The sequence below is a fragment of the Colossoma macropomum genome, unplaced genomic scaffold (assembly GCF_904425465.1).
Source record: "Colossoma macropomum unplaced genomic scaffold, Colossoma_macropomum, whole genome shotgun sequence".
NCBI lineage: Eukaryota > Metazoa > Chordata > Actinopteri > Characiformes > Serrasalmidae > Colossoma > Colossoma macropomum.
In genome coordinates, this window is record NW_023494810.1 from 7,795,594 (window position 1) to 7,812,768 (window position 17,175).

A 17,175-nucleotide genomic window follows, 5' to 3' on the forward strand; every position below is an offset into this window, starting at 1 on the left:
TACCGTCTTTGCTGTGGTGCTAGTTTTCCAGCTCAGCACATTTACATGGTCAAAATCTGAACAGTACAGACCAGCAGTGCTGATAATTTAATATTGATTTAAAATTATAGTTGACCTTTTCGTATCATAAAGACATAGAAGAATTTCACTGTAAATTACGTAGAAAAATATTAATAATAAATATTATAACATATATATATATATATATATATAGTGTGTGTGGTGTGTATATATATATATATATATAAAGGACCGAAATATGTGTTTTTTCCCTAATTAGGTTAATCTTGTCATTGCAGGCAAACAGTAAACAAATAAACTGGCCAATAACCAATAAACTGGGTGGTCCTAATCTTGGGTAATGCTTCCGTAAGCATTCTCTTTACCAATCACAAGCCTGACATCTCTTGTTAAAAGAGATGTTAAAATTTTTATTTTGTGTGTCAAGTAGGGCTGGATTATATTGTTTAAAATGTTTCTTGAAAAAAAAATATTTTTCAACCTTTTGATTAAAAAAATCTTGATATTGATGCATTCCTTCTGAAATGCCTTAAAAGAGTGATTAAAAACTGCCTTTTTAAAATGCTTTGAGACGTAAACCAGTCTTTGCCAGGTAGATGCAAAATGTTAATAAGACAGGAAAAAAAAAACAACAGAACTACTCAAGATCTGCTTTCCTTTACCAAATGAACACAGAAGAATGCTTTGACATTTTTTATACTAAATAAGCAGTACTGTGGTATCTGTTGTGGACAGCAGATGTGTCTTTAGATATTTGTAGCAGACAGTCGTACCCAACGGAGTCTAATATGGTAGACAAGTGCAGCATTGTGAGTCTTGCCTGTATTGCGATGGTGATATTCACTGTGCTGTCTGACCACTTGTTGTATTAACGTTTAAGGCTTCCATTTAGCTAATGGAATTAATGAGCTCATACTAGTGAGACAAGGAGGACTCGTGACTGAAATGGTCTTCAGGAAACTCAGTGAGACTGCGTGCATAATGAGATGCCCTGTGTGATCAATATCACCATGATATTGATGATGTCGACAAATTTCTATCTTCAACAAACGTTTCTTGAATATACACGCTGGCTGAACAGTTCGACATCCTAAACAAATTCTCTCAGCCTTTGTGGAATACTCTTCTTGTAAAAGTACTGTGTCTGCGTTCAACTACTGTGGCTGCATGGTTGCTCAAGGCTACATTTATTGTGCAGTCGGTGGGGAGAAGTGACAAAACTTTTCAGTCAAACGTGGGCGTTTGGGGTCATCTTATAAGAAAAGCATGCATTACATGAAAACCTAACAAGATTTTTTTTCCCCCCACAGAAAAACGTTGAACTTCCAGGACCTCGGGGCCCACTTGGAGAGGCTGTTGTCTGAAGATGAGCCTGCTGAGGATGGCACGGGTCAGTTAACGCACCTCTTTGGCAATACGAGGGCTTATGCCCTATATAGTTTATTCTCACTTCTTAATCTGTCAAAACAATTGAGTGCATAACATAGAAATTCTACAGTAATATAGAGCAATTTTGCTTCTAAGTAAATGATATGTTCACAATTTTTCACATGAATGATAGTGATGCACAGAAATATCCGTATTACTTATGAGCATTGTGTAGCTTTCAGTGACAGTATGATAAATCTTAGTATGATAAGGCTTAGTTAGCCCCTATTTCATCACCAGTGTTTGAACTGGAGGAAAATTGCTCCATATTTTCAAATCTGAACGGCTGAGCTCAATATATTATTCTTCACATTTATGCATGTAGATTTAAGATTTCATCTGAAATGTGTGTATGGACTAACCATAGAAATAATAATCTCAGGTCAGAATGTTAGTTGATGTGCATCTCTAACATCAACATCATAATGGCATCAGCTGCTGGTATGTTAAGCCCACTCGAGATGGTTTTAGGTGCTGTAATTTGAGTGAATTCCAACAAGATCTGTGATTTTAATCCAGTACAAATCTGAAATGCCTGTAGTTTTCACAAGTCTACTAAGCAGTAATTTTGGAGCACGTCGATGAGTCATTAAACCTGGAGCTCCTCGGTAATAGCAGTTCCCTCACAGTAATGTAGTAACACAACCTGTGAGTGTAACAGGCCACAGCAGCTCTTTCTTTTCGCAAGCATGAGTCAAGCCTAACCACTAAAATAAATCTTGACTTGGCACAGTTTTTTCTGTGCTCAAGTTCAGAATAGGACTTGTAATCTGTAATTTACAACCTAATTAGAAGGAGAAAGAAAAGTGAAAACTCTTAAAAGTAACTCTCACAGGCCAGAGTGATTTTTATCTGTTGGACAGCATGTGGTGAGTTAAATGAGCCCAATTAGCTCGATTATGACATTAACCAAAAATCTATTTTTCTGGTTTGTTTGCTTGCAATTAATTTTAATCTATCGCTGACAGAAACAGCTAGGCTATGAGGTTTGGGGAGATGGCACAGATGCTTCATTGCATGCAAATGGTAAAACTAATTCAGCTTGAATGGGACTTTAGCATTCCAGCTATAGGTTTTTTATATTAGGATGCTTGTGAACAACTGAACAGGCTTTACTCTGACTGAAAACACAGATGAAGAAATAACCAACACATGCTTGTGATAATAATGTTAGAAATGTTTCAGTAGACTTCTTGTCTTTGTCTTCCTCTACAGATCAAGTGGAGGGCCGACTCGGACCTTCTACTGTTGTCCTAGACCACACCAGTGGATTTGAAGGCCTGTTGTTTGTAGATGATGATCTCTTGGGGGTAAGAATATTTAGTTGACAGTAATTCAGTAATTACAGTACTGCAATTTTGTATTTTATATTAGATTTAGGAGTGCCATGATTATTAAAAATGGTTTAAGTATACTATTTTGATGAATTGACCGTGATTAGTTGCCAATGTTCATGATGATAATGCATTTCATAGTAGCTTCTACGAGCTTGTTGTGCTCACCCGTTGATGTGCATTTTGTGGCACGTAGTGTTTATTTTGTTGTTTTTGCTTTGCATGGTTTGTTATTATCCATGTCATTGTTTGCCTTTTATAAACACTTAAATTACTCAGTCATCAAAATAATGGATTGATTACTCTGATACTTACATATTCAATAATGACAACTCTAACAGAAATGGCTAGATAGGTTGAAGTGTTTTATATATTTATTTATTTTTTTTTAAATCAAGGTCATTGGCCATAGCAATTTCAGCTCAATAAGGGCTACTACCTGTGTATACAAAGGTAATTTTGTAATTTTATCTCTATTTTCAATAATACATCTTATTCAGATTATGCTCTGTTTCTGTAATGGAATCATATAATGAACACTGTATGATAAAGTCTACATGTTTTTAAACGATTTTGAAACACTTACAGGGAAATGGGTGTATGAGGTGCTCATCTCGTCTGAAGGGTTGATGCAAATAGGGTGGTGCACATTGAACTGCAGGTTCAACCAGGAGGTATGTAGTCATATTTGTGTATGAATTTTTATGTTTTTTCATTTTGTCTAGTTTTTATTCTGTTAGTTCTGAAGATTTTGGCACAGCTGTGGTCCCTCATATGCTGGAAGCCTATAAGCTACCACCTAGCAGCCAAGAAATACCACGCAACATTGGGTAGCAGATAAGAAAGCGCAGCTAAAGCACATAGTTAGGCCAGTGGGTGTTCTGGGTCTGAGCTCAAAGCTTTATTGAGCATCATTTAGTGAGTTTCTCACATTTGGTATCAGCTGATTAACTCTTCGTGAACTCCTTTTTAGCTTAAATATATGAGGTAAAATAAAACTTACAACCCTACTATTGCATTGTTAACTGAGTAGTTTCTTTTGAAATATTAAATGTCTTTATTCTCATCTACTATTGATTATTGTGATCTCACATTAGACTGGTCTCATATTGTGTGCTGTAAACATCACAATTCCAGATGAGTTTCTGTGGGTGTTTTAGTGAATCAAGACATTTATGTGATTCACAACATAAATAATTTTGGTCAGAATAATGCACGCTATTCTTTAATCATGTCCCATTTAAGGTTCACTAATTAGTTTTTTAATATATTGCAAGGAATATCGCAATAAGTAGTGATATATATGATGTGATATAGTGATATATTTCTTTTCCATGCTGTTCAGCTTTTGTGGTGGGTCATAATAGTTGTCATGCTAAAATACATCACAATAATACTTTCTTGAGTGTATCGTGTCTGTTGTATTGTCAGTACCTCTAAAATACCAAACAACTACATGGATCTTAAGAAAGACAAATTTAGGCCAGTTATAGAAAGGCTGTAACAAAAAACACTGTATAGCAACTGCATGAAGTGTATAGTAAGTAGTAGCTGTACTGGATGGCAGACCATTTTGATTTTGTCTTAGTAATTGATTTTTAGCTGTTGTTTACCTGTTTTTCAAATATTTTATTTTTGCAAATGTTGAATTACTATTGTACACTTGCCTTGGTCAAAGTATGACTCTGCTGTTTTGCTGATGCATTTTGTCTGTTCCAACTTGACAGTCGCATGATGATACATCAAGTATCAAAAAATGTTTTCAAGTATCGTGATCTTCCATTGTACCTTATCACTCACCCGTACTAAACTTCTTCTTCAGGAAGGAGTTGGGGACACTCCAGACTCGTATGCCTATGATGGCAACAGAGTTAGGAAATGGAATGTGACAACCACCAACTATGGAAAGGTGAGAACACACATCGCTTTATGTATTTATCTCTGTGGTTTCCTTTATATGATCTGTTTCGACAGTTTTGTGAAAGTGAAGTGAGACACTGGAGTTTTATTGTACTCAAGTGTTCAACATTGTTTGTTCTCCCTCCAGTCCTGGGCTGCAGGGGACATTGTTAGCTGTATGATAGACCTTGATGAAGGGACAATTACTTTTTGCCTGTAAGTATGCTGAGTGTACTCTACATTTGATGTTTTGATTTTATTTAACTACATTTGGGTTTTTGATGTTATATAACAGAATAAAAAACCTCCTAGCATCAATGCTGTATGAGACATTTGAACACAGCCTCTGTACATATCAAGAATGTATTGATTAGTATATGTAAAGTTTATTGGAGTTGCATGTTTCAGTCCCTCCACATTTCTGTGGAATTCCTCTCACTTTTTGACCCTCAGGAATGGACAGTCTCTCGGTACGGCTTTCAGTAATATCAAGATGGGTCCAGGTGTAGCGTACTTTCCTGCTATCAGTCTCTCGTTTAAAGAGTCTGTGGCCTTCAACTTTGGCAGCCGCCCTCTCAGATATCCTTTTCACTTCTACGTTACTTACTCTATTCAATGTTAAAGCGCTTGTTTAGCCATAAATGTAATTTGGCACAATCTTACCCCAAAGCTAGGCCTGTTTGGTGTCTGAGATCTGTGTCTTATTTGTTTGGACAAAATTCATGCTTGCCTGCTGCTACTGCTTTTAGCTATGGAGCCTACATTTGTCCATTTTTATTGAAAACAGTATGTCATACATTGTCAGACAACAAAATGGTTCTACTGCAACTTAACTCAATGTGGTTTGAGGCATGTAGGTGATAACTTAGTCATGCAGTTTGCATGATGCCAGCTGATAGCTATGAACTTGTTGGCTACATTTGCCTTGTAGCTCTAGTGCAAAAATAGAGAAGTAAGCTTCAGACACTGAAGATGTCTTGGCTGATGAACTCCATTTAGGGTAAGAGGAAAATTGTATAAATTAGATTTTTCATTGTTTTGGTGTCAAAGTGTAGCTTTAAGTGCAGGTCCACTCTTTAGCGTTCCTTAACCATGCAGTTCTTCACGTACCCTGTGGAAGGCTATCTTCCTCTTCAGGATCCACCAACTGCTGACCTCATCAAAGCCAACAGGCTGCTGGGCTATATGAAGACTGTGCTGTCCACTTGTATAGACACACAGGTACATCTGAACCTTTCGAAATGCTGCCATGTTCATGTCATTCTTCTTAATTTTCTATGAAGCAAACAAACACTCTGGAATGCAATTTTTCTGATAATTGTGTATTTCCTGTTTTGTAAGGAGGAGAAACTCACTGAAAAAGACATTGGCTCTTGGCAACTTAAAGGGGAGCCCACTGTCCTGGTCACTCTAGCACATATCTTCAATTACTTCGCTCCTCTTATGGTTAGTACGTCGTGGAAGCTGTCAGTCAGTCACATATGTTAGGCGCCCAGTTTAATGGAATCTGGCATTTCTTAGAAAACAGTGGTCAGAGCTGTTTTTCCCTTTGTTATTGTGAACGTGTGCGTGTAGTGTAAGATGCACGCAAATGACCTCCTGTAGGCTTTCACAAGGCATAGAGCTGCATAATTGGTTTTGGATTCAAGCACATTGACAAACACAAGCATAAAAGCAGTTCAAAGTTCAAAGTCATTGACTGATTTATGAATGAGTATTTCATTATGTTTAAAAATGAAATGTAGCATAATATTGTGATCCATCCATTAGCTTTATAGCTAATATTCTTACTGTATTATTTTCAGTTCTCTGTATTTCTCGGCCTGAGAGGGAAGAAAGCAAGCGATGGATACTATAGCGAAAAATCACTATCTACAACATTCAGACGAGCATGGAACAGTAAAATAGTCCCAGATGAGTTATTAGATAAGATGTATTCTGTTCAGATCTTGCCATAATATGAAAGTTATGACAAGTCTGCTGGAGAACATTGTGTCATTGCATTAGCTGTATATTAGAGTTTCTCAAAGAAATCTCTTTTTATGCTCTGCGCTATTGGAAGAAAAGTTTTGCACCATATATATCTTGCTTTACAAGCACATTGTTCCCAAGAAACACCAAATTGTTTCATTAAAAAGTGATGTTTTACTGAAAAGTGTAAGACATGGAGCCTCCTGACTTCTGTTCCACCATTACATTTCTTAGGCGAACTCATCCAGTTTGCACTGTTTTCTATGTAATTACTGAATAACAAGACTAAACAAGAATAAACAAGAGTTTAGGGGTTAAGACAAAAACAAACTTCCAGATGTCTTAAAAGCTTAAATTTGTGTGTTCCAGTGTAAAGTGTACCTGGTAGAAGATGTACTGATGAGCTTCCTGCTGGGCATTTTGGAGGGGGGTGGCTCTGTTGATGAGCATCCTCTAATCCAGCAACTACTAGACCTCTTCTGGCTGCTCATGGAGGTGAGCGTAATGTTTTTATAACACTTGCCCAAGACAGCTATGAATCATCATTTGTCAGATAACATACACATAACACAAAGATCTTACATTGTCTACTGGTTATTTATTTGAAAACCTCACAAAAACAACTAAATAACCGTCATGTCATTTCTGCTTCTTTTATGTATATCAGAAGAGGCATTTGTAGCTGATTGTTGTAGTGATATGCTTCAAAACAATAGAAGCACAGATTATATAGATTATTTTATAATAAGATTTTTATGTTTATTAGCATGCCATCTAAAGTCTTTCTCTGCCTTAGCAATAGATTTTGTATGAATTTGGCAGCATTCGTGTTAACATTTACAGCAATTTTGATCTTTCAGTTTTCAATCCAAATGTCATAAACACGTTTTTAGAGATTCAGAATGTCTTTTAGTAGTCAAGAAAATCTAGACATCAGTACCATACTTATTTGTTAGTTTGTGCATGCATAGTAAGTTAGAAATTCACATTATGGAGCATGATTAACATAAAACAAATTTGCAAAACAACTTTTCCCACTGGCAGTTTTTCCATTGCTGACTCATTTGAATTTAAAGAGGATGGTCATTATACAAATCTCCTTTTTTTGTCTTTTATTTAAATATTAAGCAATTGAAAATCTCAAGGCAGGTTATTGAAAATAAACCTGTCTGTAAGGATGTACAAATAATGTTATATACACACATTACCCACATTATTCAAATTATATAACATGAACAGCTAGTTGTTGAACAAAATGTATGGTTTGTTAAACAATAAATATAATACATTATGATGTCATATGTAATAATTATACTTCCCAAATAAGTGTCCTTCTCAAAGTAAATGGTAGGTGTTACAGTGTACATACAAACATGCGTTTTATACATACCCATGAGAAAAGCTGTTAGAAAATATATTTAATAATAATACTAGTACTACTACTACTAATAGTAAATAGACAAACATAAGTAAATAAATAGGTAAAGCAACAGTAGGTGCTATAGTGTACACACAAACATGCGTTTTATACATATGTACCCATAGGAAAATACTGATTTAAAAAATAAATGATAATAAACAATTATAAGTAAGTAGGTAAGACAATGAAGGGGGAAAAAACACTCTCCAAGGTAATAAATATATTTTTTTGTGAAACATTTGTCTCCCCAAAAATATTCATAAATGGACCTCATGCCTTCTAGAAAAGTTCAGGCTTCTATCTAACCTCAAACCTCTGGTTACCAGTTAGAGATCATACAGTAATTTCCAGATCCTTTGATGATGTGATGGTGGAGGTGCCAACTTCCAATTCAAGAGTATAAGTCAACCCAAAAGAGTAATGAGTGCTAGGTTAGTATTTTCTGATCATTGTAGAACTGTCTTTTGTCTTCCTCTGTCTGGAAGGACTTTGAGGTGAACGAGTGCCTGAAGCAGTTGATGATGTCATTGCTGAGGGCCTATCGCTTCTCTCCTATCATACCTGACCTGGGCTTCCAGGTAAGAGGGACTGAGCCCCCTGGCCTAAAACAAAATCACTTATATCTTCTCTTCACTGCCCCGCCCCATGTAAAGTTTCAGATTAGAGTGAGAAGGCCTGGGATTTGGGTATGGGAACTAAGTCAGTTAAACATCTCACACTTTCTCACTAGAATTTGCAAAAAAATACACCCAGTATTTTCTCATTTTAAGTTTTGAGTCTCAACTTTGGGGTACTGAAAAATATAAGGTGATCAAGGATATGGAAAATGTATTGCTATTTAGTAAAATTTTTTGAATTCTGAATATGCCATTTACGTGAATCATGTGAATTTTAAGAGTTTTTAATTTTAGAAAGATGGCAATGGAGGTCTATTGCAAGTAGACAGAGAGAGAGCTCTGAAGTAGACTCTGAAGTAAACACAGAAGAGCAGCAGTTTGTGATCATTATTATTCAGCCAACCCACGGAAAGTGTTTGATTTTTATGGGCTAAGAACTACGATAATATTACTGAGAGCAAAGTTTTCTGAGCAGTGAATTTGGTTTAATTTTCAAATATTTGGTTTTCTTTATTTAATAGCTTTTGGACGGTGGGGAAAAAGTTAATATGTGTCAGTTATCATTTTGAGCAAGCCAGACAGTCAGCTTCTATTTAGTTTAGCTCTGAAGTTGATGTAGAACTTCGTTTTTTGTGAGCTACTGAAACTGCTATGAAAGTTGTATCACTGTCTACAATTTTCACTGCAGGTGGCAACTGTCGGGGTCCAAGCACTGTACCTTATAGAGCAAGTAGAACACAGATGATATCGATTTGTATTAAATATGGGGCCTCGAATGCAAGTGTCTGACAAATTGTGTACACACTGATTTGAATAAATCAAAAACCCTGGAAAGCAGTATATTGTTTAGACATGACCTACGTTTTTGTAGCTGTTGAACCCATGTGCAATTTCATATTAAGATAGGAGAAAAACTCCTATGAATAATGCCGCTGGACCCCTTTACCGGGGGTTGGTTTCTAAACTTGCCACCTTTTTCACTGGTCAAGAGTTTTCATGTCTGAAACCAGTTGTCTGCTTGAATTTTCAACCAAAGCACCTGTGACCTGTGTAGCAGGTCTCTTCACTGATGTGTCAGGGGTCAGGAGTGCATGTCTTTCTGTTCACATTGGCTGAGAATGTTTAATGGTTGAGCTATGTGTAGTAGTAAATGGATTTCTTTTCAAAGCCCAGCCTCTCAGAGAGCATTCTGTGAATGTATGTATCAGATAGCACATGCTTAGCAAGCGCCTTTTAGTTAATCACATTAGGGATGTTGTTGAAGGTTGTTTGGTCAGCATTGTAGCTCCAGTCAACTGTATAGCACTTAGTGCATGTATATAAATCCTTCTGAAGTTAATATATTAATGGATGCTATTGAAATAAAACTGTAACATTACTTAAATGCATGTTTTAGAGGGGGACTCCACTTTCAGGGTGGTTTGATGTGAACTGGTTCATTGCAAAGAAGCTTATGTTTTTTTACTATGATGGTGATTCATGTAGTAATATATTTTATTAAATGTGTTTTAGGCCAAAATGTTATCTCAAACTATGTCTCAGACATCGTGCAACATAGTTGTAGCAGTTTCTTGCAACAACTATTTATAAAATAGCAGTAAAAGCTTCAGTCACTGCTGTTGTGAACGATTCAGACTCAGTGAGTTTCTCTAAAATGGAGAACTTCATGTCAGACCACTCTGAGCTTACTTTGTTTATATTTTAATTGCGTTTACATGTTCATCTTTACGTGCAATTTTAAGATGGTCATTCCACATCCAGGATGTCCTTTTTTTCAAAGCAGACTTCAATATTATACACTCATTTTCACTTTTGTATGTCTTTTAGATTCACTACCTTCGCTTGACCACTGCCATCCTTCGCCATGAGAAGTCCAGAAAATACCTCCTCAATAATGTGTTATATCCTTTCCATAGCTCTGCCTCAGACATACAATATCATTAAAAATCTGCTTCTTAGTAGCACACACGGTTCAAGGAACAAAAAGTACTTATTGGTAAAAGAGCACATAAAAAAACTTTTTGACCATTATTCAACAGAGTTAGTCACTTAAGTAAAATGACTAATCTTCATTAATGGGCTCAAAAACTTTAACATAAAAACTAGTCATAAAATGTGTCATAAGATAAAGTGTCATGACACTCAAGACATAATGAACACCTTTTGATTTAAGAACACTGTGAATATGAGTTAAAGTAGTACGATTATAAAGCACGGTCCATGATAAATCAATGCAAATGGAGTCTTAGGAAACAATATGAGCTTTAAGTGCTCCCTCAATTTTTCTTCTTTCAATCGCCAAGCTGTCTGAAAGGCCCTTAACAGCATTACGTTTGATGTCCTGCGTTCCGTGGTGTTCTTCTACATTAAGACGCCTCTGAGGGTCAAGGAGGCCGGGCTGGAGGAGCTCATCCCCACCACGTGGTGGCCTACACGTTTCGACAAAGAGGTGAGTGCTCAGACACAGCAGGGATCGTCTTCCTGCAAGTTTATGCAGATATCCAGACTTTTACAAAGATGTTACAAGCCTTCACTCACAATTGTATGTAGTTTTGTATGAATACTGTTTAAGCACTTTGTGAAGTTGTTTTGTGTGTCTTAAATGCTGTAGTGAAGGCAAGGCAAGGTTATTTATATAGCACCTTTCATACACAAAGGCAGTTGCTTTACATAAATGAAAGCAAAAAGGAATGTCAAACGGAAAAATAAAAATAAAATGATTAAGAGTGGAAAACAATAAAAATAAAGTGCTTAAAAATACAAAGTGCAGTAGCTTTGAGAAATAAAACATACTTAAATGGAAGAACAAAGTAAATAAAAGCAAAATCAAAGGAAATGAAAAACAAAGGGCTGAAGGGTTATTCAAATTATTTATTAAATGTAGTAAGTGCAGTAAGAATAAAGTGCAAGTGTTAGAGCTGAATTATAGGCACATGGATTTAAAAAATGCTACATTGGAAGCGCTGAAATCAAGTCAAAGATCATCTGGGAGTTTGTTCCAGTTGTATACAGCATTTTTCCACTCTAGGCTCTAGTATCCTGTATCCATGGATCTAAAGACCCACATGTAAAACATACGTGTCAATAAATGTGAAAAAACTTTTTTTTGAATGAAATCATTAACCACTGTCTACTTGAGATACCCTAGAGACCATAAGTATGGAAGCAAGCTGTGATTTATTTTTGTTTATAAAAATATTTTACATTTAAGTCGATTTGCCATTAGCCAACTCAAAATTTTCTTTGCATGTTTATTATTTCATTAGAGGGTGAGAGGGCGAGATGGCAAAAACATAATATTTTTGCATTTCCACAAACAACATGTGTCGTTATATTTAGATTTTGCTGAGGTTTAATAAGACAAAAATGTCCCAGTGGCATGACATTTCTGAGCCGATGCCAATATCCGAGTATGTTTTCGGTCATGGTGCACGTCAGCATCTGTACTGTCCGCACAATCTGCCTGTTTAACAGTTCACTCTTTACAGACACTCATATCGTTCCTGCAGCATGAGTTGCTGTTAAAAATGGCAGACAAGCAATAAAAACAGAGGAGAAATGCATTTAATTTTGGCACGCGGATCACTAAACATGTTTTTGGCCAAGCATCAATGACCTTTGTTAAGTTCAAATTGGTAAATCGGTATCAAGTTAGCTGGTATCAAGGTTTATTATTATCTCTATGATTTTTAATCACGTAGACATTAAGTAAAAATAGAGAAATTTTTTCCGTTTTCATGTTTGTGAATGTGAGAGGAACAGAGTGTTTGTATCCCTGCAAAATTTCTGACCAATAAGCAAAAACCCATATATGTATTTTTGGTCCACTTTAGCCATCACCATCAGTACACCTCTTTTATCAGTTCCATTTGCCATATAGGTGCACTTTGTATTTCTAAAATTACAGACTGTAGTCCATTTGTTTCTCTGCATGCTTTGTTAGCCCCTTTTCGCCCTGTTTTTAGTGGTCAGGACCCCCCACAGGACCACCACAGAGCAGGTATTATTTGGGTGGTGGATCATTCTCAGCACTGCAGTGACACTGATGTGGTAGTGGTGTGTTAATGTGCCTTGTCCTGTGACAACTGATGAAGGACTAGAGGATGACTAACGCAAACTGCAGCAAAACATGAGCTACTGTCTCTGACTTTACATCTACAAGGTGGACCAAGAAGGTAGGCGTGTCTAATAGAGTGGACAGTGAGTGGACACGGTGTTAAAAACTCCAGCAGTACTGCTTTGTCTGATCCACTCGTACCAGCGCAACACACACTAACACACCACCGCCACCCAAGTAATACTTACTCTGTGGTGGTCCTGACTATTGAGGACCAGGGTGAAAGGAGGGCTAACCACGTATGCAGAGCAACAGATGGACTACAGTCTGTAACTGTGGAACTACAAAGTACACCTATATAGTAAGTGGAGCTGATACAATGAACAGTGAGTGTAAGTGCAAGGAAGTGGCCGGCCAGTGTACACACTGAATCTTTCCTGCTGTACTTTTTAAATAAATGTGTTAATTACTATTGTATGCAAAAGTTTGGGCGCCCCGGTTAAAATGACATTTTGTTGATTTTCTAATTGAAAATAAGTGACAAATGTGATCTGTGATATTATCTGTTCCTAGGGTAAGGATGAGAAGGACCTGAGGAATGAGACTGCTGAGGAGAGGATGAGGCGGCGGGCATATGAGCGTGGCTGTCAGAGACTCAAAAAGCGGATTGAGGGTATCAAACACACATACACACGACCCCATTAATCTTCAGCAGCAGCTTACAGCAGGATTCTTATCGTTCACTGACTCCGTCCTGCCCTCTGTGTGTGCGTGTTTGTGTGTGTAGTTGTGGAGGAGCTGCAGGTTCAGATCCTGAGGCTGATGCTAAATAACAAGGACAAAGGGACGGTATGTTGGGCCAGTGGCCAGGTTTATGACACTTCACTGGCGTCAGCACTCACAGCTGCACTTTTTATGGAGCATCTTCTCTCTGTCCCCACTGACATTGTGCAAGAAAAGCGTTATTTACATATAGCTGTTAATTTTATTTCCCTTTTCTTCATAATGCTTAGAAGTCACAGTTATCGTCAAAACAAACACACAGTGTGATTCAAAAAGATTCATGCGATTTCAAAATGATTTATTTCACATGTAAATCATTACAGAACAGTGCAGTAAATTGTAGATGGTTTAAGTGAGCATAAAGTTTATTATGTAATTGTACAAGTGCTCAATATGAACCTCCTCCAGCTGTACAGACAACATCAACACCATAGTCAAATTCATCCCATACTCGATTGAGCGTGTCGGGTGTCACTGCACTCACGGCTCTTTCAGTGCGATTTCGGAGATCGTCCAGTGTTGTGGAACCAACAACGAACGCTCTTATTGAAGTGGACCGCAAAACGCTTTCTGCTCAGGGGTCTCCATCTCCTCACAGACTGAAGGAAGCCGTCTTCCAGTGACAGTCTCTGTGACCCCCTCTTTCAGTTGGTATGTTATTGGTTCCTAGGCGCCTCACGGTTGTAAAAATATGGCGCTTTGAAATCGGAAGAATCTTTTTGAATCACCCTGTATTATTTCTGTTGCTTGTTGCTCATTGAAGGTAGCAGAGATGTTCTGCTGAAAGTGCAGATACTAAACTTTAAATTGATGCCGTATTTGTGTTTGTAAGTTGGAGATATAATATTTTATTTATATTGCAGTTGTCAAAAGAAAACCTTGTATCTCCATTTTTGTCTTTTTCAGTTTTTGGCAAAATTTGAAAATGCCTGTTATTCTTTACATTGTGTGTTATTTCATGATGAATGAACCAAAATAAACAGCCCAAAATTACTCTGAAAAAATTCTGGTTCCATTGACTTACACTAAAAGTAAAGTACATTTTTTTTTTCCTTCTCCTGTAAAGTTACCATTTTGGAGATGATTTCTTCCGACAACAGCTTTGTTGTGCATAGTGTTATTTTCCTTTACATTTGTTTGTGATTTTGTCATTTTTTGACATTGTAATGAAAAATAGATGTATTAAAGACTGTAGATTGTACACTACCATTCATAAGCTGGAAATCAGTGTATTCAATAATATAAAACTGGTATGATAATAATATGAATCATGTGATAGTTTATAAGTTCATGTAATTACAAACAATTAGCAGTAAAAATAAACGTGTAGATGATTCTGAAGGTTCTGCATGAATTTATAATAAAAGTAATATCCATAATGCCTTGTATTTTAAATGTGACAGTATATTATTTATTTTTAAATAACTTATTGCTAAACAGCTTGAAATATCAAACGTAACGGTAACATTGTTTAATAACAGTCCATAATAAACAGCAACTATTATCTAATAGTTTGTTTATGGCTTAATAATTCTATTGTTAGTTTTTATTAATGTATATGTAATTGTTATATTATTAACAGTTTATTTAGTGACATTATTTTTAGTTGTAGAGACCTGATTGTTCATTACGTATAAATGATATTTTTGTAATATTAAGCATTTACTTGGTTGCATAAAAACAATCCATAATCATTATGAATAGCTTCATAGTAAATGTCTGTCTTATTTTATTTTCTGAAGTAGTATTTTATTATTTTATGCTTTGTTAGTCGTTATTAAGTGGTCAGTATATCCTGTTTATAAAGATGAAACATTTTTTCATTTGTTGGCCACTTATTATAAAGTTGAGATGTTTATACACATATATTTTTTTTATTAAAATAACATTTACAGTACTTATTTCTTACTAAGTAAATAGTTAATAATTAAAATAGTTGTGTTTATTAATGGATAAGTGAGAGTTATATAAGTATTAACTGTTAAACTATCAGATAACGATGTAAGCTGCTGTTAGTAGGTGCCTGTTGTTATAAAGATGAATCATATAAAATAGGCAAATTTAGTAATATGAAAAGTGGTTCCAAACTGTGTAAATGTGTGTGTGTATATATATATATATATATATATATATATATATATATATATATATATATATATATATGTGTATATAACTATAGAATTAATTACATTAAGTACTTTTGGTTGCTTTTAGGTATGTAATATAAATTGAATGTATAGCACAGAAATAGTAGAACACTTTAGCTTCTAAAGGTTAAGCTGTGGGCCATTCCTGCTCTTCTCTCTTGTGTAGAGAAATGCTGTATTTATTTATATCCCTCTCTTCTCTGTAGGGAGAAGCCTCTCGCTACATTTTCCTCAACAAATTCCGCAAGTTCCTTCAGGAGAACGCAAGCAACCGAGGGGTAAGAGCTCAGAGAACAAGCTAAACATTCACATTTTCACCTACCAAATATATCTGAGCTTCTAAAAGCATCCGCATGTGGCAATCTGTGTAGCATATAAATGTTTGATTTGTAATGCTTCATAAATTTTTATTAAACAATGCTGTCCCTGTCTCAGATGAAATAGAGAGTACATCTGATCTTTACCAAAAGGGCCGTTTACTCTGTGCCTTCCCCAGCTGCCAGTAATAATGGTATCAATAAATCGAAGGCTGCTGTCACCTGGTGGCTTCAGACTGCGTCCAGCACATTTCCAATTCCTTATCAGCAGCCGGAATAGCAGTTCTGAAAAGTCCACTTTGCTCTAACTTTCAAGTGTTTACTGTATTTCGGGAGCACTCAGACTGCACACTGGAGCTGCAAAATGGGGTTCAGTCAGGTCAAACGACCACAAACCATTTTTTTCTCCCCTGACATTTTTTTATTACTTTCATCTCTGAAAAGCTTCAGGCCCAGGAAACATTCCCAGCATCTTTGTATGACACCACAGTGACCCTGTCAGTCTTTTTAAAGTTTAACTGAAAAAAAAAAGTTAGCCTGGAAGGCAATCAAAGAGTGTGAATCGAGTATCTTCTTAAATTATTTGGACAGGACAGCAAAACACAGTGTTTAGTAATTGAGTTTGAAATGTCTTTATCAGTCAGCTGTTAGAATGTTAGAATGAACCCCATAAACAGCAGGCACAGTTATTTCAGACTTATTATTCAGTAAGTACTATCGATTATTCAGTGACTACAATGAAGCTAAGATGTGAGTCATGTAGTTATGAGAGTGATACAGGCCCATAGGTCAATGACAAATAAAACTTTCAAAATCTTTATATCTTCAAGAATCTAATGTGTTGATAATTGTTTCATAGCTTTTGTAATATGATTTTTTTTTAAAAACAATCATTTATTTTATCCGTTTAAAAATGTCAAGTGGCAAATGTTCACTATAATAAAAATATTTACATTTATTTGCTGACTTTGACCTCTATCCATACATTTTTTTTTTCATTATTATATTGGGTGGTGGAATATGATGCTGAGTGCATAGTTGCAGTGAGTGAATTTTATGCATGTCACTGTCATTGATAGATTGAAAGTGGTTCACTACTAAAAATATCCAGTGACTCTGTGCTCAGAAACTGACCATTGATGAAGGGCTAGACAATGGCTAACACAAATTACACTGGTATG

At 36.0% G+C, this 17,175-nt stretch overlaps 1 protein-coding gene across 4 annotated transcripts in view; it reads left to right on the forward strand.

Annotated features, from left to right (window-relative positions):
• The window catches only part of LOC118799887 (E3 ubiquitin-protein ligase RNF123), a 191,228-nt gene that overhangs the window by 5,370 nt on the left and 168,683 nt on the right, over positions 1 to 17,175 (forward strand). For all 4 annotated transcript variants that reach the window (XM_036559966.1, XM_036559970.1, XM_036559968.1 and 1 more), the window contains exons 4-19: positions 1,332 to 1,411; positions 2,665 to 2,759; positions 3,182 to 3,236; positions 3,372 to 3,457; positions 4,606 to 4,692; positions 4,831 to 4,898; positions 5,136 to 5,261; positions 5,789 to 5,903; positions 6,024 to 6,128; positions 7,023 to 7,148; positions 8,559 to 8,651; positions 10,518 to 10,591; positions 11,022 to 11,139; positions 13,321 to 13,420; positions 13,535 to 13,596; positions 15,884 to 15,955. In XM_036559966.1, the coding sequence (XP_036415859.1) occupies positions 1,332 to 1,411; positions 2,665 to 2,759; positions 3,182 to 3,236; positions 3,372 to 3,457; positions 4,606 to 4,692; positions 4,831 to 4,898; positions 5,136 to 5,261; positions 5,789 to 5,903; positions 6,024 to 6,128; positions 7,023 to 7,148; positions 8,559 to 8,651; positions 10,518 to 10,591; positions 11,022 to 11,139; positions 13,321 to 13,420; positions 13,535 to 13,596; positions 15,884 to 15,955 (1,462 nt within the window). The remainder of the gene's footprint in view (positions 1 to 1,331; positions 1,412 to 2,664; positions 2,760 to 3,181; positions 3,237 to 3,371; positions 3,458 to 4,605; positions 4,693 to 4,830; positions 4,899 to 5,135; positions 5,262 to 5,788; positions 5,904 to 6,023; positions 6,129 to 7,022; positions 7,149 to 8,558; positions 8,652 to 10,517; positions 10,592 to 11,021; positions 11,140 to 13,320; positions 13,421 to 13,534; positions 13,597 to 15,883; positions 15,956 to 17,175) is intronic.